At 39.1% G+C, this 21,352-nt stretch overlaps 1 protein-coding gene across 4 annotated transcripts in view; it reads left to right on the top strand.

The window, feature by feature from the left end:
- Nucleotides 1-21,352, top strand: part of ahi1 (Abelson helper integration site 1) — a 224,629-nt gene that overhangs the window by 170,214 nt on the left and 33,063 nt on the right. For all 4 annotated transcript variants that reach the window (XM_039738537.1, XM_039738538.1, XM_039738536.1 and 1 more), the window contains exons 22-23: nucleotides 10,074-10,132; nucleotides 18,537-18,605. In XM_039738537.1, the coding sequence (XP_039594471.1) occupies nucleotides 10,074-10,132; nucleotides 18,537-18,605 (128 nt within the window). The remainder of the gene's footprint in view (nucleotides 1-10,073; nucleotides 10,133-18,536; nucleotides 18,606-21,352) is intronic.

Below are 21,352 nucleotides of genomic sequence, written 5' to 3'. Positions count from 1 at the left end.
AGAATGAGACGCTTGCCCAGTGGGGGCTGGGTGGTCTCGTGGCCTCAGAACCCCTGCAGATGTTGTTTTTTTTTTTTTTCTGTCCTATCAGACTTTACTTTTATTCTTTGTCAATTAGTGTTGCCTACAGTGGTGTGAAAAATTATTTGCCCCCTTCCTGATTTCTTGTTCTTTTGCATGTTTGTCGCACAAAATGTTTCTGATCATCAAACACATTTAACCATTAGTCAAATATAACACAAGTAAACACAAAATGCAGTTTTTAAATGATGGTTTTATTATTTAGGGAGAAAAAAAATCCAAACCTACATGGCCCTGTGTGAAAAAGTAATTGCCCCCTGAACCTAATAACTGGTTGGGCCACTCTTAGTAGCAATAACTGCAATCAAGCGTTTGCGATAACTTGTAATGAGTCTTTTACAGCGCTCTGGAGGAATTTTGGCCCACTCATCTTTGAAGAATTGTTGTAATTCAGCTTTATTTGAGGGTTTTCTAGCATGAACCGCCTTTTTAAGGTCATGCCATAGCATCTCAATTGGATTCAGGTCAGGACTTTGACTAGGCCACTCCAAAGTCTTCATTTTGTTTTTCTTCAGCCATTCAGAGGTGGATTTGCTGGTGTGTTTTGGGTCATTGTCCTGTTGCAGCACCCAAGATCGCTTCAGCTTGAGTTGACGAACAGATGGCCGGACATTCTCCTTCAGGATTTTTGGTAGACAGTAGAATTCATGGTTCCATCTATCACAGCAAGCCTTCCAGGTCCTGAAGCAGCAAAACAACCCCAGACCATCACACTACCACCACCATATTTTACTGTTGGTATGATGTTCTTTTTCTGAAATGCTGTGTTCCTTTTACGCCAGATGTAACAAGACATTTGCCTTCCAAAAAGTTCAACTTTTGTCTCATCAGTCCACAAGGTATTTTCCCAAAAGTCTTGGCAATCATTGAGATGTTTCTTAGCAAAATTGAGACGAGCCCTAATGTTCTTTTTGCTTAACAGTGGTTTGCGTCTTGGAAATCTGCCATGCAGGCCGTTTTTACCCAGTCTCTTTCTTATGGTGGAGTCGTGAACACTGACCTTAATTGAGGCAAGTGAGGCCTGCAGTTCTTTAGACGTTGTCCTGGGGTCTTTTGTGACCTCTTGGATGAGTCATCTCTGCGCTCTTGGGGTAATTTTGGTCGGCCGGCCACTCCTGGGAAGGTTCACCACTGTTCTATGTTTTTGCCATTTGTGGATAATGGCTCTCACTGTGATTCGCTGGAGTCCTAAAGCTTTATAAATGGCTTTATAACCTTTACCAGACTGATAGATCTCAATTACTTCTGTTCTCATTTGTTCCTAAATTTCTTTGGATCTTGGCATGATGTCTAGCTTTTGAGGTGCTTTTGGTCGACTTCTCTGTGTCAGGCAGCTCCTATTTAAGTGATTTCTTGATTGAAACAGGTGTGGCAGTAATCAGGCCTGGGGGTGGCTACGGAAATTGAACTCAGGTGTGATACACCACAGGTAGGTTATTTTTTAACAAGGGGGCAATTACTTTTTCACACAGGGCCATGTAGGTTTGGATTTTTTCTCCCTAAATAATAAAAACCATCATTTAAAAACTGCATTTTGTGTTTACTTGTGTTATATTTGACTAATGGTTAAATGTGTTTGATGATCAGAAACATTTTGTGCGACAAACGTGCAAAAGAACAAGAAATCAGGAAGGGGGCAAATAATTTTTCACACCACTGTAATTTTATTTTTTATCTTTTTCTTTCTTGTAAAGCACTTTGAAATATCATTTGTATGAAAACGTGCTGTACAAATAAACGTTGTAGTTTTAGTATTTATAAGTCTGTGTAACGGCACGGTGACAATATTTGACTATTTTAAATGTGAATTGCAGTGTAGTAGTGTGTCAGCTATTATCTCAAAGGTTAAAGTTTACTTCCTATTTTATGCCACTGTAATAATCCCAGGCTGCGTGTTTACGACTTACTTCGCCTCTTTTGATAAAGAACAGAAAGCAGGAGTGACTGTGGGTGTGTGCAGGAGTGTGCACCGCAGTGGCCAGGTGTGCTCCGTCCAGGGTCAGTTCCTGCAATGCACTCGAACCTGCCCGGGTAAACCATAGCACACAACAGGAAGAAAACTACAGTTTAGACAATAGACTTGAGTGGAAGAAAATATAAAAAAAACACCAATAAAACATTAAACTTATATGTTCAGTGTACTCCTAATGCAAACATTTTTAATATTAATGCAGTGACAGTTGTGTTCAAGCACTTTGCATAAAACCAAATTGGCTCACTGTGGGTGTCGGACTTCATCAAGGCTGTGTCTTCTCACCGCTCCGGATTGTGGTTTGCATGGACAGGACAGCAAGGTGGGTGTCCAGTTGACGGGGTGAGGGTAGCGTTGTTGCTTTATGCAGATATCTTTATGTCCTCTTTGCCTCATCCAACTGTGACCTTCAGCACACACTTGAGTGACTCGCAACAGGGATAAGGGTCAGCATCTCCAAGTGTGAGGTCATGGTTCTCTCTCAGAAGAAGAGCTGATTGCTCTCTCCAAGTAAGCAGGGGACAACTACCCTTAGTAGATGAGTTCAGGAACCTTGGGAGTCTTGTTCATGATTGATGGAAAAAGGGAATGAGAGATTGACGATTGGATTGGACTGGTGTCAGATATTCTGTGGGTATTATACTTGTCTGTGGTGGTGAAAAAGGAGCAGAGTCCAAAGGCAAAGTTCTCAGTTTTCCAATTGATTAACATCCCTGTCCTTACCTGTGGTCCTCAGCTCTGGATAATGACTGAAAAGGCAAGAATGCGAATACAAGCAGCAGAAATTAGGTTTCTTTACAGGGCCACAGGGGTGACACTCCATGATAAGGTCAGAAGCCCAGCAATTCGAGAGAACCTCACTGCAGAGTTGCTGCTCCTCCAGCTCGAGAGTTTGGACATGTCGTAAGGATGTCCCTTGGGCAGCTCACCATGTAACTGCTCTGGACATGTCTCACTGGGTGTAATCCCAGGATTTGCTGGAGAGATTATATCTCCCGACATTCACCTATATGATTATACAGTACCATGATACCCCATTATATCACCGTTCATCTATCACGCCCCCACTATATCGTGAAAAAATTCAATAAGTACATCCTACCTGTAGTGTACTTTGCAGCCAATTCATAACACGGTTTTCAGCAGTCACTACAGTAGACGAAGAGTTTCGTGTTATAGTACCCAGATGATTTCCTACAAGGCCCGTTATTGGCTGAAAGAGGAGACTTAACCAATCCGAGTGGGATTTTCATTCTATTGGGCTCTGATTGGCTGCTACTAACGTGGTGTAATCTCGCAAGAACAGTGAGCGCAGGTCCCTAACGCATCTTAGTTTTCTGCGTATCGCGTACCTTGCTTGTGGTCTGATTTGTTGTGAGCAAAATTTTTTGTGAACTTTTCGTTTTGTTTTAAGCCCTACGATGGCTCCCAAGTGTCCTGCATCTTCTAAGCTTTCTTGGTAGTAGTGAGCCTAAGCGCCAGAGGAAGACCTTGACCAATCAGGAGAATGTAAAACTCCTGGATATGCTTCGGGAAGGAAAGCGTTACGCGGACATCGCTCACCATTACAAGTTTAAAGCGTGTGGGAGGGGTATGTTAAGGCTTAAGCTATTTAAAAAAAAAAAAAGTTTATTTATATGGCCTTTCTATATCACAGATTTTCACCTATCGCTGATGGGTCTGGAACATAATGTCCACGATAGGTGTGGGATCACTGTGTAATAAATGCCAGAAATAATCAATCAATCAACGCAGCATGATGCCACGCGGTGGCCAAATTAACTATAAACGTGTAGGCACTCAATACCTAGCAGCATTTTTGAGAACTCCAAACAACTCCCATGACATTGACCGATTCTGGAAATTTCTGGGCCTCCTTTAGTTATATATATGATATCTAAAACACATAATATTTTGTGGTCTGAGGCTACACTTCCTATATAAATGAGCATCACTAATTTAACTTTGCGCCAAACGCTATCTTTCACCATCGTCTATCTCATGTACAGGACAGTCAGACGGGTGCTCAGTCAGCTCAAGGAGACGAGAGGCTACAGATGTGTGATGGTTATAAAGGAGTTCGTTTGTTGTAAATACCATGTTTGGTGAGCTGCACCATTCGAACAAGGTAACCACAGGACCATAAATTGTACTTGTGCCTTTTTTTAGTCAGGTTAATGCATGGCAATATTCATTTTATTAAAGCTCAGATATAGTGTCAAATAAGTGAATCTATTTGCGTGATGTTTACTAGCATTTCAAATATGCAAAACTCTATTATTAGCATATAAACCCGAAGTGCCTGTATGAAAATGTCGCCTGGTGCACACGGTCCTTTTCAGGTAGGAACATGAGCAGGTTTAATCTCTCACCACAACTATTTTATGTGTTAATGTTAGCTAAAGTATATCTGATAATAAAAAAGAAATGTGTGTATGCTGTTAAGTGCTGCCTTTAACAAATGCTTACAGTTGATTGTGGCTTTATACTGTTTATATGTGTGTGTGTATTTAGTGTATCTATATAAAGTATGGCATGTCATTTTCACTTTAACTATTTTAGAATGTGGTAAACACAAATAATCCACATACAACTTTTGTTCTTTTTTTTTTTTGTTTTTTAAATCAACGCTGCACATTTTTATCTGCTGTCAGGGTAAGGAGATCTGCAGTACCACCCAGGGCTGTGTGGAGTTTGAATGTTCTCCGCGTGTCTGCAGGGTTTTATTTTTCCTCCACAGATGCACATTTTTGTTTAATTGGTGCCACGAGAGCGAGTCCCTAAGTGAACCCCAGCTACCACGAATGGCACACTTTACATAGTGAGTGGGAAGCCACTTCAACCACCAACAACGTGCAACATCCACCTGGATCTTGTGATGGCAACCATGCATCAGTACACTCGCCACACATTAGGTGGTGAAGGGGTGGGACATAGTTAGCCAGCTAGAGATGGGGGTGTCAAAGCCATAGTGGCCATTTTTGACAGGACATTGGGATACACCCTTCTCTTGGTGATGTCCAGAAATCTTTTAGGACAGTGAGTCAGGACCTCGGTTTTATGTCTCATCCGAAGCATGGCACCATTTGTACAGCACAGTGTCCCGGTCACTGCACTGGAGCTTTGGGGTTCACATTCGGACCGCAGGGTAATTGCTCCCTGTTGGCCTTGCCAACACCTATTCCAGCAGCAAATCAAGCTTTTCCTGGTTAGTCTCCTATCCAAGTTCTGGCTGGGCACAAACATGCTTGGCATCAAATGAATGACCTGTTCTGAAGTGCGTCTGGTATGGCTGCTAGCCATGGTTCCTTGCACTAGAAGTTGCCGGGCCAAGTGCCAACACTATTCCTACACTGAATTTTATCAATCAAGTTTGAGAATTCCATGTTATTAGAGTGAGGATGACTCCTGCAGTACAGTTATATGATTTAATCTGCTGTACCATCAGAAAAGTCTCTATTTTATGCCATGCTCTCCATTATTATGCATTGCCCTAAATTCCCCTTCTCCATACCCGGAAACTTGAGCAACATCCTGTTAAACAAATAAAAGCACTTTCACTCTTTTACTCTGTATTTGTTTTTTTCTTTTCATTCATTGTTAATCTACGTTATCTTTTCATTATCAGAATAATTTTGCTTTGTTCCATCTTAAAGTATTTTGGCAAAGAATTTGCTGAGTTGCTTACTCATGGTGTACACTTGCATGCCAGGGCTGCCACAGATAACCTAACTTGTGTTCTTCTCTTCTCTTCAGCATTCTTTTCCAAGCCAAGTTGGCCTCACAGTTTTTTTTTTTTCTTTCTTACTTTGCTTTTAATGCAGGGGGTCTTTCCAAACCCCTCTTTGCATCTATTCAATGGATTGGCGAGTCAACTCCATAATGGCTGTGTGGTGGACTGGTGCTTAGTCCAGGGATGGTTTATGTTTTAAAATGGACTCTTCCAGTGACCCCAGATCAAATAAGCAAGTTCAGGAAACGAATACATGGATCTGAACAATTGTCTGAAACCTTTACTTGTGTTGATCCTTGAAATTCATGACAGTGATTTTTCTCAGCAGATATGCGGTTTTCACCGTTGACCTTATTCAATGTATATTTTCCTGAATTTTCGTCATGCAGTTGGCTTTAAGATTTTTTTTACTCTCTGGCACCGCTTGATGCTTTGCAAGGTCAGAGTGACATCACAGAGCTGGAGCAGTCATGTGCCATTTTGCAAGTGTAGCCCACCTCACACATTTTACGTCACTGCCTGGTCTGTTTCGCACATGTGTACTCCAACTGGATTTGCACCTCACATGCGCTAAAAAACAAAAACTACTGACCACACCGAGAATATCCGAAAAAGACTTCATTGTTCTACATTGATTCATTGTACACTGTGTCTTCACTCGTCAGGTTATGCTCCTTACTATGTAGCGTAATGACCGAAACAGCCCACCGAGTACATAACGCTGGTCCCTTACTTTACAGGCCCTCTGAGGCACAAGTAAGCAAGTTGTCGATATGGAGCAGCACAGACTGAGCTTTGAGTCCCGGCAGCTGAGCGCGACGTCCATATAAAGGAAGAGAGTGTGGGGCCACTGGGCGAGGCGTCTAGTTAAAACAAACTCAACACCAAAGTATCGGAAAAAATGAGACCCTGTGAAATAATTACAAAAGATCGATTACTATTTACAAGGCATTTCAATCTTTTTAATGGGAGAAAAAAGTCCAAAGTATCTGCACAGATGGAATGGAAACAAACAAAAAAAAAGGATGTGCTAGTTTCATCCATCACAGGTTTTAAAGTTTGTTTTAGGCTGGTACCAAGTTTGCACTACCCGCTTTATGGCACAGCCAATCAGTGCCCCAAAGACTGGAACTCTTTGAGCGCAATGATAAAGATTTTATATATACTGGTAGCCGTCGACTTACAACCACTACTGCATCTCATGGGCAAATGGCAGTTTTCTCCATGCCAGCTCCATATGCCTGTGACTCGTACACCTCAAACTGTTTATTACCTGCAGTACTGTTGACTGTGCTCAGTTACGTTTGTCTTACAATTACCGGAAAAAAGGCAACTGATCTCAACACGAAAATGAAGGTGACCAAACAGTACAAGGAAGGAAAGGTAGCGAATGCGATCGCATGTGACTTAAAGTTATCCCATTGTAACCAGAGTTCACCGCACACACTGTAATGCTGCACCATGGCTTTGAATCCAGTAACCTCTGAAGCGTCTGCATTGATGTGCCGTTTTGTACGAACAGCCACAAAGTGGTAATGAAAAACACACTGAGCTCCTGTATCAGTTAATGTTTATTATTAACAGGCTGAAACGTTAAAACAGAAAGCATACAAGTGCTCAGACTCTGCCGGTACAAATCCTCCTTTCACGTTAGCACAATGAACACTGGGAGAGATGCACACTGATGACGTAACACAACGCAGGCAGAGAAAGGACTCGTGAAGCTGTTAAAGGATCTGCACCCATGCTAGCAACAGTAACAACAAAAGAATAAAAACAACAATTTACACAAAAAAAAGAGAATCTACGCAGTGTGCTAAAAATTATGATAAAAAAAAGATCTATAACAATGTGACTTAAAGGACTTGTTGCACAGTATTATACATAGGGTCAGGTTTGAATACATATACCGGTCCGTCTTATGTTCTGATCAACTTACGACTGGCCCATCGGAGCTGGACGTGGTCACAAGTCAACTACTTCCTATATATATATATATATATATATATAAATAAATAAATAATATATACTGTACATCACTTTTTACTTTTGCTAGTTTATGGCCTTTTGTTGCTAGAGGCATGGTGACATTAGTTATCACTGCTGCTTCAACGCTCAGGTGACATTTTTGACCACAATAATGGATTCAGCATAGCTGGCAGATGCTTCCCTAGCCCCAGGGACACTTGACTTCGCCAATCTACGCAAAATGCATTGACGCTCCTGAACATTTGCCAAACTCAACACAACAAACTCCACGTGGTTTGCACATCACTGTCTGATATAATGGATGAAACACAAAAACACAGATGCACGTGGTTTTAACTGCAGTAGACATGGTCAGGTGAAGCTAGCAGGACTTCCTGCTACAGAAGTGTTTCTTGGAACGGTCTGTTTCTACTGCCGAGTCTTAAGTTTGTGTGGACTGCTTCAAGTTGACATGTGAAGGACTTTTGGGACAATATTCTGTGGCGAGTGCTCCTGTGCAACACACAAGTCAGAAATTGTGAAAAAAATTGGAATGAATTATTGACTGAGATATGCAACAAAAGCTACAGAACCTTTAGCAGTGCACCACTGGTAGGCTCCGAACATGCAGATCCGATAGAGAGAAGTCAAAGAAGAGGTGAATGGCTGAGGTCTGTTTACACCAACATGCGGTGGTTTATGGAGCTTTAAAGGGGTCAGTGACAGTTCTGAAGAGCAATCCTGAAGGATAATGATAAAATGATATTTCAAGTGTAATATTGCATTTTATTCTTTTATTACTAATACAACTCCTAATGACACTGACACTAAGACCGGGTACTTTTTCATGCGTGTCACCCGGCATACTAATGTACTTAACCCTACGCTGCATCACTCACTTGGTTTTATAAGAAAAAACAAACACTTTTGAATCTCCATTTACTTTTTTAAAAGTATTTTGAAATGCATGTTTTCTGTAGTGGGCGTGAGGGAGGTTTTATTCCTGTTTGTTGCTAATTTGACATTACTCTTAATCATGGGGTGTGGATTGTGTGTGTGATGCTGACTGATAAGGAGTCTCCCTTCTTATTTGGGCTCATCAGAAAGTCGCGCATGTGTGTGTGGGTGGGTGGGTGGAGGGGGTTGAGGTTGGCATTAAACAGTGTTTTATAAACACTTCATCTAAAGACTCTTCATACACCGTGCCTGCAGAAAGTGGTTACAGTACACGTTTTTAATGTTTTATTATTTTGCTGTCTTGCACTTCAGTTTAGTTGTATTTACACCAAGCAGTACTCCATACCCTAGATAGACAAAGCAGAAACAGGATTTTAGAAAAGTTTGTAAACTAATTCTAAGTTATATCAAATTTTAAAATAAAAAATCACATTGACACAAGTATTCAGGCCCTTTCCTCAGTACTGCATTGAAGCAGCCATCTGTGGAAAAGCTGAAAGTCTCAGTTAGGAGAAGACGCCCAACAGAACCGAACAAGGCCGAGCTAAACCCGAGTTTCTTAACCTTTATGTACCTGTGAAACAGTTTTGCCTTTTAAATTTCATTGGCGACTCACTAGCAGCGATTACAAACATCATGTACTGCTTTGCAGGTTTTGATCATACGACTGGGTGATGGACATGTGGATCGTGTGACACAAGTAACGCGAGAATCTTTTTCTTTTTCCACATCGTTTGCCGTTACATGGTGCAGGTTGGCCATTTGGTCCTATTAAACTATATGTTTTTTTTTTTCTCACTCCATTATACAGTACATGAAAACAGGACATAAATTTTCTCATACATGAGTTAAGTAACATTTCAAAAAATAAATAATATTTGTGGGTGGAGTATTGATTGCTTAAAGGGTGCCAATATTTTTGTCTATGCTGTTTTCTCTTATGTTTTAAAATAACAGGTCATAAGTCAAAAGCAAAGCGTCTGTTCCAAAAAATGTGCCACGAAGATTACTGTCTACCAGATACTTTTGTCAGTTTCAACTGCCAGGATTATTTATTTTTCTTAAGAGTAAAGGTACCAACATTTTCGATCACGTGAGCGTTAACATAGAGAGTTGGACCTTGATGGAGACATGCAGCAGCATTGAATCTTAAATAAATAAAGAAACAAACGAACAACTAAAAGAAACGGGTGGCTCCAAATGAACGTCCTGTTGAGTTTGAGTGCATTGTTCTCAGTGCCATGTTCCAGGAGTGGCACGTCCTGGCATTACATGCTGTAGAGGAGTCGCTGTCAGTGTGCCATTAGTGTGTGAAGTGACCTTCCAATGTATGAAGTAATTTAGTTCATGTTTCTCTTTTAGGGAGGTTCAGCCCAGTCGGACAGCGTTTTGCTCGTACTCCATCATTCAAACTGCACACGGTAAGTCGTTCTTTGTTTCCGGGGTTGGTTTCTGAAGTTAGAGAGGCAAGTAAAGCTGTGCTTTAATGGTTGTGGGGACTGATACGGCCTTGGGTTTCTTCATTTTGAAAAGAGCAAATATGTTTTTGGTTCACATTTGATATGCTGTTTATTCTATTAGCTACCAGCAGCTGTGTTTACAGCTTTATAGTTGTGTTTTTTATTTTCTTCTTTTTGAAATTTATTCAAGCAAAACATCAGATCATTCAAGCTGCACCATGTTCCTCATTTCTTTAAACCATTACACAAATTAATCATTTCCTTGATCTGGACGACTGGAGAACAATTATTGCATTTTAACCTCTTTGTGGTCCTCAACAATTGTCAATGCTGAATATTCTCTTTCTTTTTATTTTTTTTTTTTCCTCTACCAAAGGGGAAGAACGCTATTGTTTTTTGTAATCTCTAAAGTTTTACTTTTTAAGCACTTTTATTAGCCATTTGTAGGATCTATAAAACAGAATATTCCTGAACTAAAGTATCATCTGTCATACTGCTTACTGTATTCTATCACAAAAAATAGTTCCCTTTTTATTGTGCTCAGTGAATACTTCCACAATTTATTTTAAATATCTAATAAACCCCCCATTATGAAAATGAGTGAAATGAGAAAACTACAAGTTTTTTTTTTTTTTTCCTGTTGGTGTGTGTGTGTGTGTTTTATGGCCCTCCACTTCCTCTAGTGAGATAAATTCTATGATAATTAACAGTGAAATGGCCATTTTGCCTGTAAAACTTGTGTTGTATGCCAACAATAGTAGATATTTGTTTGATTTGTCATTGATTTAATAAGGAAATATTGATGTGTTTTCTTCATGTTTTATCTCATTTTTTGATACCCAAAGAACGCCCAGCGTACCAGGAGAGGGGTCTCTCTCCGAATTGCCTTTCCCAAGATTTTTTTCCCTACTTGGGGGGGACTTTTTCCTTGTTTTCTTAGGGATTCAAGGCTGGGGTGTGGTATCAAAAAACGAGGATCTGTTAAAGCCTGCTGAGGCATTCCTGATGTGATTTTGGGCAATACCAGAAATAAGTTGTCTTCATTGTTCAAGTGAGTTTCACAGTGCACCTAACATGGATGTGTTGCTTTCCTATACTGAAGAAGTGGGGCATACGGCCAGGACTCCAGACCTGACGTCACAGATGAACTGTGGACGCTCATTATGATATTTCCACGTACTTTATGACTCTGAACATACTGTACAAGCCAGGACTTTGTCTGCTTTATCTGATATTTGCTTGCATAGGGTGAAAGAAGTTAATGATTTCTTCACCGTGAGACTTTGTTTCCATGTAATGTGGTGCCTCTTACTCTACACTGGATGTCTTTACTAATAGTGAAAGTAGTTTTCAAATGTTATGGAATTATTGTAATTGTATATTTTTGGTAGGCAAGATCTCCATTTAGTGTGTCCAGTTAAACATACAAACAAGAAAAATCAGTATGTAATGGCGCACACTGTCCTTTAGTGTAAACTACAGTCTAGTGATACTGCAGAAAAATCACTCAGTGGAAGATTTTACAATACAATACAACCAATTGTACTGTTCAATATTATATAATTGATTCTGTAATATTTTTATTTGCACAAAGAAATAGAGTAAAATGAACAGTAAATTGCATGAAGTGAACAACTTCAATAATATTTCATTTGAAAGTAGAGACATTGGGTGAACTGAAGTAAACAAGCTGCATGGACAGACAGATCAGCATAGCGACCTTCACACATCTAATGCGTGTGTGTGTGTGTCACTTTCTGTCACTTTGTCACCCAGCATGTGCTCTGGTAAGGCAAACAAACTGTCACTATTGTCACTCGTACATTTATCTGTCCTGCAGGAGTGTACGCAAAGGTGCACTTGTATGTGTGTATTTAAATAAACTCAAAAACTACTCATGCAAAACTTCAGCAAATCAGTAGGCCTGGTCCTAAGACTAAAAGGAGCAGAATGCAAAAATTAAAATTATACAATTTCTATGACAATTAACATGGCACATAGTCCAACCTGTTTTTTAAAGGATATGGAGAGAAGCATTGGAGAATGTAACAAAGCAAACGTGATACAGCGATTTTTTTTTTTTTGGACAAAATAGGTGAACATACATCTCACCTTTCAGGGTGGATATCTCTGGAACCGATTCTTTTAAATGTGTGTATATCTACTGTGATACAGATAACTGCTATTAAAGAACACATCTGATAAGCGGGAGGCAGCAGTACACCACCGTACTACTCTGGCGTAAATGGCTTAATAATCCAATCTTAATTACAGTGTTAATGGGCCGAGTGTGTGGGCAAAGCCTCATCTCAATGCTGGACTTAAAAGAGAGACATTCAGAAAGTATTCAGATCCTTTCTCTTCCTGCACACTTTGTCTTTTCTGTATTTCATTTTATATGGATAAACTGGCCATTTTTGCTTATCAGTTTACTCCCAATAACCCATCGTGACAAAGTGATTTTTTTTTTGTTTTTGTAAATTTATTACAACTCAAAAACTGAAATCTCTCATTCCTATCTAAGTATTCAAACCCTTTTCTGTGGCACTCTAAAATGTGGCGCGGTGCATTCTGTTTGTTTTAATTCCCCTTGAGATCTATCTTGAACTTGATTGGAGTCCAACTTTGGCAAGCAAAAAAAAAAAAATCATGTGGACTTTGATCATGGACCTCATCATGGCTTGGGTGTTTGTCCTAACAAGCAGTGTAAATTGCAGAGACCAGGGCAAGAGGGTAAAAGCATTTCTAAAGCTTTTGAGTGTTCCCATGAGCTTAGTGACCTCAAGAATTTTGAAATGGAAGAAGTTTGGAACCACTAGGACTCTTCCTAGAGTTGGTTGTCTGGCCAAACTTAGTAACCATACAAAATGGGCCTTGGACAGTAATGTAACCAAGAACCTAATGGACACTCGAACACCACTTCAGAAAGCATCATCTACTAAGATGGGAGAACCTGTCAGAAGGATGGTCAGCTTAGCACATCTCCATGAGGTCAAGCTTTTCTTGTATAGTTGCTAGATGGGAGCCACTCTTGAGTAAAAAGCATATGACGGCTCACATGGACTCTTGAGTGCATGAGAAAAAACATTCTGTAGTCTAATGAGACAAAAAAAAAAGACTTTTTGGGGAAAACTCCAAGCAACTATGTCTGTTGAAGACCAAGCAATGCTCATCATCTGCCTAATACCACCCTAACCTATGGGGATGCAGGGACAGGGAGACTGGTCAGAACAGAGGGAAGAATGAATGCTGCAAAATACAGAGAGGTCCTTGAAGAAAACCTGCTCCAGAGTGCACATCCCCTCAGACCGGCGGTGACCGTACACCTTTCAGGACAACAATGACCCGAAACAGACAACAATGGCGTAGCTTCGATACAAGCCTCAGAGTGTCCCCTTGAGTGGCAGGGCCAGAGCTCAGAGTTAAACCCCCAAAGAACATGTGTGAAGAGACCACTGTCAGTCCGTCAGTTCACAGATGCTTCCCATCCAATCTAAAGGAGCCTGAGAGGATCTGTACGGAAGAATGGAATACACTGCTTAAATCCAGGTGTGCAAAGCTCCACAAAAAGATTCAAAACTTGGAATTGCTATCAAAGGGGCTTCTACAAAGTACTGAATTGAATGACTAAATACTTCCATGAATGAGAGATTTCAATTTTTTAAGCAAATTTGCAAACCTTTCGGAAAACACATTTTCACTGGCCATTTCAGGTTAAGATTGATGGGAAAAAACGTACAAATTTCTCCATTTAAAACGCAACACAATGATGTGTGCAGAAAGTGAAGGGGTCTGAATACTTTCTGAATCCACTGTATACTTGTTTAGTGACAGTATGTGCATACAGTATACAATTAAACCAATACATTATATAATAAGTTTAAAGCCAATTCATGAAATAATTACTATATTTATCATGTTCATGCCAGATGTGATTATTCAAATTTATAATGTATTTGTTTGGCTCATGTTTCTGGTAAGGTGACAGCAGACTCAAATTTCTAAACTGAGCAAAGGGAATCTTATACAGCATCAATCTTAATCCAGACTCTTTCATTCTGTCTAGGAGGCAGTGCTTCCATTTTGCCAAGCAGTCCTTTAATTATAAATAAATAAAAACTGTGAGACTGCAAACTGTAGAGATTAGATTTGGTGCATTTTCTTCATGCCTGTAGTAAAGATGTGCAGCCCACGTGGCTTCATTTTTTAAACTGCATTTAGTTTTCGTTCATGTTACGAGTCTGTGAGCACATCAAAACCATTCTCCTCGTCTGTCTGCGAGTGTGTGTTTATACCCGCTGTTGTTCACTCATCAGTGTGTTACTTCTACACACAGACAGGAGTGAGGAGGCAAACCTGAGAAGAGTCCAAATAAGGGATGTAAATATTAATCACATTTCATAATCAACAGTTACCACGTTTGGATCAATTAGCAAGGTCAATCATTAAAAAGAGACATTCTGCTTAAAAACAAAAAAATATAAAATTCCCTGAAAAGATTTTACTTATGCATTCTGTATCCAAGAATTTAATTTTACTATTAAAGAAATATTCCCTCCAAAAAATACATTTTTTTTTAAATTTATTTACCCCATGCAGTTTGTAGGGATGGCTGAAAAAAAATGTAATGTCATATTTTAATGGAGAATCCAAAATGTCTGATAGAATGGCACTCGTTGGTGACCAATGCTCGACAACAGCAGACAACACCAAAAATGTTCATGAAAGAGAGACTCAACCAGTGAATGAGGGGAGGTGGGTCCTTAATTGAAAAGCGCAATCGCATATCGGAGAGCTTCCTATTCGTGGGCCAGTTTCATTTTCCGGAGGTATTTATTCAACAGTATTTTAGGAAAAAATACATGCATTGTACATGTTATGAGCATACGACTGGAGGACTTGACATTGGGATCTTGTGACATGAGTAAGGAGAGTTTTTTTTCCCCCATGGATGTCCAGCATTGGTCACATTGGATCCTGTTCTATCAGACGCCACCATACTCCCCTCAGGTTGTTCCTTCCACTTACAGAAAGTACATTTAAACTTCAATCAAGAAAAATCCCAGACAGATGATCTCTGTCGAGCTGATCTGGCTGCACCAGTTATGATTTAGTGGCGTCATATTAAAGGGAGCAACTACTTAAGACATTCATTATTTTGTGTTTTATGCTCCCTGTGTTGGCTGGGATTGGTTCCAGCAGACCCCTGTGACCCTGTAGTTGGGATATAGCGGGTTGGATGATGGATGGATGGATTATTTTGTGTTTTATATTTGTCATTAATTTAGAATACTTTGCAGAGATCTGTTTTCACTTTGATACTCGAGTCTTTCTATTGATCGGTGTCAATAAAGGCAAATTAATTGCAGTGTGATTTAAGGTTGTATAAAAATAAAATATGAAAACGTCCAAGGGGGTGAAGACTTTGTACAGGCCCCGTTTACGAGTGTAAGCATACTAAAAAACTAAAGCTGAGACAAAGCTGCAGGTTTGATGTTCCTGTGCTCACTCACTCCATCGGAAATTTGCAGCAGGGTTTTGTTTTTTATACTTGTGAACATCAGCTGATTTTCAAACCAGGACGTACTTTTTTTGTTATAATCAGAGTTTGAAATTCCATAGTTATAATCCACGTTTTCTTTTTGGTTGTATTTGTGGTCTCGTTTATCAAATGGTATTTGTTTGACAGTTCCATAATCAGTGTTTGGTTTTCGTTGTTTATCATTTATCTTTAGAAATGATTAAGAAACAATTTACCTTTCTATTTATAAAAAGATTTGTTAAACGTGAAGAAATAAGTTGTTACTGCCTGAGTGTGATACCATACTTTATTTATCTGTTATAGTAGTAGTGTTGTTAAATTTCATTAAATTATGTGTGTAATTAGTAAATTCATTTGTATTTATAGTAACAACAGCTCAGGACTGAACAGCGGTGTCCCTACCCCACATTTGTGTAATTGATTATTATCAGATATTCTTTTAAGTCGGTAGTAAATAAATGTTTGGCATTTCCTTCTGATTAAATAATGAGATAAGATGCATGTAATAAAGTACAGTAGCCTACTATACACAATGTGTTTGATATGAACACTTTCAAGTTTAACATTAAACATTTCAAGGCAGGCATTAGAAATCTGCTAATTAGCAACGTGTAACAAAGCATTCTTGGAGCCGAAACATTATCAGTATTTGATTTGTTGTTTTTCTTCTGTATTTCATAAACATTTTACATTGGTTTAAAACATGAAATGCCCTTAAGCTGCACTTTCTTCACATGGTTGTGTTGATGATGAGTGCAAATAATGGCTTTTCATATGTTCATCTGCACAATAAGTGCTAAGGACAAGCCCAGCCCTGACTAGCCAAGCTAATTCACATTTTAATAGTTTATGTAAAACACCGTTTTTTTATTTTTATTTTTATTTTTAGCAGGGCTTGTTGCCCACTTTGATAGTTAAATGTTATAAAAATGGGGTTGACTAGCAAAATTCACCAAAGCGTATTTCTTAGAGAATTTGCTGGGTTCACAAAATTATGTTGCATTCCCTTTCCCTCGGATGTCGGAGCAGGGAATGATGTCACACCTGAGTTAACTGCATTCCAGTAAAACATTTGGAAAGCCAATATGTATGCGTCCAGGAAAACCTTTGTTGTGCCTGGTCCATCAGAATAAATAGCACTTGATAACAACACAATTTGTGGTGTTTTGCGTATCCAAACACCACAGCAACAAGTTGGGCGGTATCTATCGAGTGTATGGCCGATTTAACGAGACACAAATTGACCAAAGTGGTAATAAACATACTGTAATACTACAGCCCTCGCTAAAGTTCACGCTAAAGTCACCATTCTGGAAACGCCAGCCCAGTTTCTGAGTTGGAAATCTGACTTAAGGGATTGGCCCAGCCTAGTTAGCAGATGTTTGCCTAACCCTCAGCGACACTTAAAAGCACTACACCATTACAATCCATTTAAAACTCGTTCACCTTTTACTTCCTCATTGACTTCAGGTTTGCCAAAATTCACAAATATTTTCATGATTTTGCCAAACCTGAGGCAAAGCGAACTTTGTGGGGTTCATTTGCTTGTTGAAAGTGTCACTGAAATGGGGGGCACTGATCTTGTAAACGTACGACATGTGATCAAAAAATGGTGAATGTTTTAAAAAAAGAAATGTTTATTACAGTAAGAGATTTACAATTACTAGTCACCCTCAGACTGCTCTCCTCCACTTCAAATGCAGTGATCCCAGTGCTTCTGCCACTTTGCAAAGCAGTTCTGGAAGTTTTCTTTCGAGAGTGTCTTTAGTTGGGCTGTCATGGCTGCCTGGATGTCATCAATGGATTGAATTCGTTTAGCTTTCACGGTCATTTTTAATTTAGGGAACAGCCAGAAGTTGCACGGTGCCCGATCCGCCGAATAAGGTGGCTGTGGACACAGCGTAATGTGACACACATTGTCATACTAGAAGGAATGTGTGACAATGAGTGTTGTCATGATGAAGAGTTAAACCGTTTCAACATTTTCCTCAATTATTGATGTTGAAGGACGTCTTGATCTTTTCTCGTCTTCAACCGAGTCAGATCCATTATGAAATCAATCAAACAACTTGTAAACAGTCTTAATTGTCGGTGCAGTGTCACCATAAACCAATTTTATCTAATGGGTTTCCTGAGCTTTTTGCAATTTGAAACAAAATGTTAATGCGTTGCTCGATATCCATTATTAACGACAAACTTGTAAAACACACTTGAACTCAACAGTGGCTCACAAACGACTGACAGAACTTCATCACAAACCCGGCTCTAGGATGGACATTCAGAACCTGCATTGAATCGTTTTTGCGTTGCTCTTGGATGGTGCTGTGCATCAACATTCATACACCTCATACTCATCGCTTGAATGACCTTTTTGTGAGAATTGTAGATGATAAAAATCTCACATTTACTTTGCACTTTCTTTACGTGTCGAGATTGCTTGGTAAATTATTATTTACCAATGCCTTCCAGTAAAACCAGTAGTGCCTATCAGTATCGTAACATCAGAAGCTCCAGACAAAAACATAGTAGTTTTGTGCATACAGATCCAATGCTGACTTGAAAGGAGTGAATATTTACTGTATGTGATCATTTATTTAGTGTTTTACATTTGTAATTAATTTAGACCACTTCGTAGAGATCTGTTTTCACTTTGACATTAAAGAGTTGTTTTTCTGTTGATTAGTGTCGAAGAAGCCAAATTAAACTGTTCACTGTAATTCAGTGCTATAAGAAATTAAATGTTGGAAGTGTTCTTATTTTAACACTATACCTTAAATTAAGTTTATAGACCTATTTAGAATTAAAAATGCCCTCCTCTTTTAGAGTCTTGCGGATCCCTCAGCGTCATTCCTTCGATTTGAAGCAAATGTTTTGCCAACTGTTCAGCAAAGAGTAAGTAGAAAGCTTTAATTCCTAAAATATGAATGGTGTTTAGTAATTTTATCAGTAAGCACAGTTAAATATCTGGGCAAAGCTTTTTGGGAATTGTTTTTTAATGTGCATTTTTCATTAGGGTCCATGCTTACAATAAAGGGGGGAGTTCTTCCTGTTCAGCATGTGTGCTCATGATAATGCATACAGGGCTGTGTAGTGATACCCAAACCATTTTTAGACTAGTTGCTTTCACTTTTAATTTGTAAGTTTTCAAAGTGGCATAAAATGCACTAAAATGTAATGTTCTTGCTATGCTGTTCAGGTTTTTATTGTATATTGATATTCCATTTCCAGAACATTTTTCATTAATCATTGGCTTAAAAAATATATAAAAGGGTGTCTTATGAAAGTCTACCTTGTCATCTTCATTTATCCTTTTTCACAGTGACAAGAGGCTGAATTAAAGACTCTGTAAGATAGAAGATTAGAAACCGAGTGGTAATGTGCCGTACAGAGAATATGGCCATACTGAAAATCACAATGAAACATGCATAGGGGGTCTTCGGGAGTATTCGGACACCGTCACCTTTTTTACACATTTTTGTTATTTTGCAGCATTGTGTTAGAATCATTTAAATTCATTTTATAAAAACAAATCCTGAAATATCTAGTTGACATAAGTATTCAGACCCTTTGCTCAGTACTTGGTGAAAGCCACTTGGGCGGTGATTAAAGTCATATCTATTGGTGTGCGTGTCTCTTCAGTTTCATACACCTGACTTTAGGGATTTTATCCCATTCTTCTCTGCAGGTCCTCTCAAACAATTGTCACTTTGGATCAAGACTGCCAACAGACGACAGTTTTTGTTGTTTTTCAAGTCTGGGCTGTAGCTCGTCATCTCAAAGACATTTCCAGGATTGTCACTAAGCCACTCCTGTGTTGTCTTTACTTTGTGCTTAGGGCCATTGTCCTGTTTGAAGATGAACCTTTGGCCCAGTCTGAGGTCCAGAGTGCTCTTGAGCAGGTCTTCATTCAGGATATGTCTACACCCTTTGCTGCATTCAGCTTTCCCTCAACCCTGACTAATCTCCCAGTATGTGATATTGGCACCTCCATGTTTCATGGTTGGATTGGAGGAAACCAGGCACCACTCATCAACTGTGCAATGCCAAATGGGACTCTTAGACTTGAGGACAAATACTTAAATTTTGGTTTCTTCAGACCATCGTCTGAAAGTCCTTTAGGTACCTTTTTTGCAAACTCTAAGCAGGCTTCCATGTGTCTCTTACTGAGATGAAGCTTCTGTGTTTTTACTTTTTAGAATTAATTTCGACCACTTGGCAGTAATCGGTTTTTAATTTGACATTAAAGAGTCTTTTTTTTTTTTTTTTTTTTGACAGTTATTAACATAAAAGCCAAATTATATTGTAACAGTAAGATAAATTTTGGAGGACCTAAGTGGCTGTGATTGGTGAGCTTTGGTGGGCTGAATGGCCAGTTCTTCTCAAAATGTTTCTAATGTGTGGGTGTGAATACTTTTTATTGGCACTGTATTTATAGTAAAGGAGGAGATCAGTAGTTACAAGTACCAGTCACAAATTGTCTTGTTTTGAGCTGCAAATTTCTGTATTACTTCTTAATTTTGCACAAACATGAGGAAGTTTTTCTTTACACGAAGAACGATAGACACTTCGAATAAGCGACCAAGTAGTGAGGTGGACAGTAAGACGTTAGGGACTTTCAGAACTTGACTTGATGTTTTATTTGGAAGAAATAAGTGGATAGGCCTGGCGAGCTTTGTGGGGCTGAACGGCCTGTTCTCGTCTCAAGTGTTCTAATGTTAAGTTATGGTGGGTTGCACCAGCAGGCAGATTATAATGAGATTGATTTTTTTAGCTATACACTTTTAAAGATAAAATTCAGTAAGTTGTGCTTGTCTTCATTGTGCACAAACACAAAAGAAGGCAAATGCAACACGAACCCCTCTCGTGTCGTGATTAGTGGCCCGTGTTGGACTTATCTGATCTCGACAAATGTAGTTTTCTGTGATAAAATGTTCAAGTAACTTTTCGAAACTCTGCAAAACCACAAACAATGTGACATTCATCTCTGAAGTACAACTGTAAGATGAGGGCGTGTAGTGTTGTGATGCTTTAAGAAAAGCTCAAAATGTGTTTTGTATTCATTTTTATTACTTCAAAGTATGTATTTGTTGCAAACAAAAATACACATTTCAGAATGAAAGCGTTTGTCATATAAACACTTTGCCCTTTAAACAGTCGCTTCTATCTGTCTGTACTATGCTTTATGATGTTATCATTTATGATACTGCGTTATGTTTATAAGGTTAGATGTGATTTAAGAGAAGTAAAGAAATTGTCTATTGTTGTAGATCACTATGACTGTGCCACCATATGCTGTATCATCACAAAGTACCTTCATTGAACAAAGCAATCTAGAATTAAAAAAACAAATTAAATCTGTACGCCAGCAAGGGGTTAAGTTTTTGACATGGCAGATACAAAACAGAGCATGTGGTTGGGGAGGTGGAGTCGGAATTCTAAGAACATGTATGCCAAGAGCTTTTTAATCTTACTTTCACAAAGTTTTTCGCTTATTTGAACACCCAGCTGCTTTCTGAAAGCTAATCTTAGTGCTGTAGAAGGTGTATAAACCATTTCTGCAATCCCACAATCCTTTATCTCGGTGCTCCTGCTGTGCTCCCACCACCCCGAATCCCATTCTAAAAACCCTCAGCTTTTAC

This window comes from Polypterus senegalus, chromosome 16, assembly GCF_016835505.1.
Source record: "Polypterus senegalus isolate Bchr_013 chromosome 16, ASM1683550v1, whole genome shotgun sequence".
Classification (NCBI taxonomy): domain Eukaryota; kingdom Metazoa; phylum Chordata; class Cladistia; order Polypteriformes; family Polypteridae; genus Polypterus; species Polypterus senegalus.
This window is presented reverse-complemented; position numbering and strand designations above follow the sequence as displayed.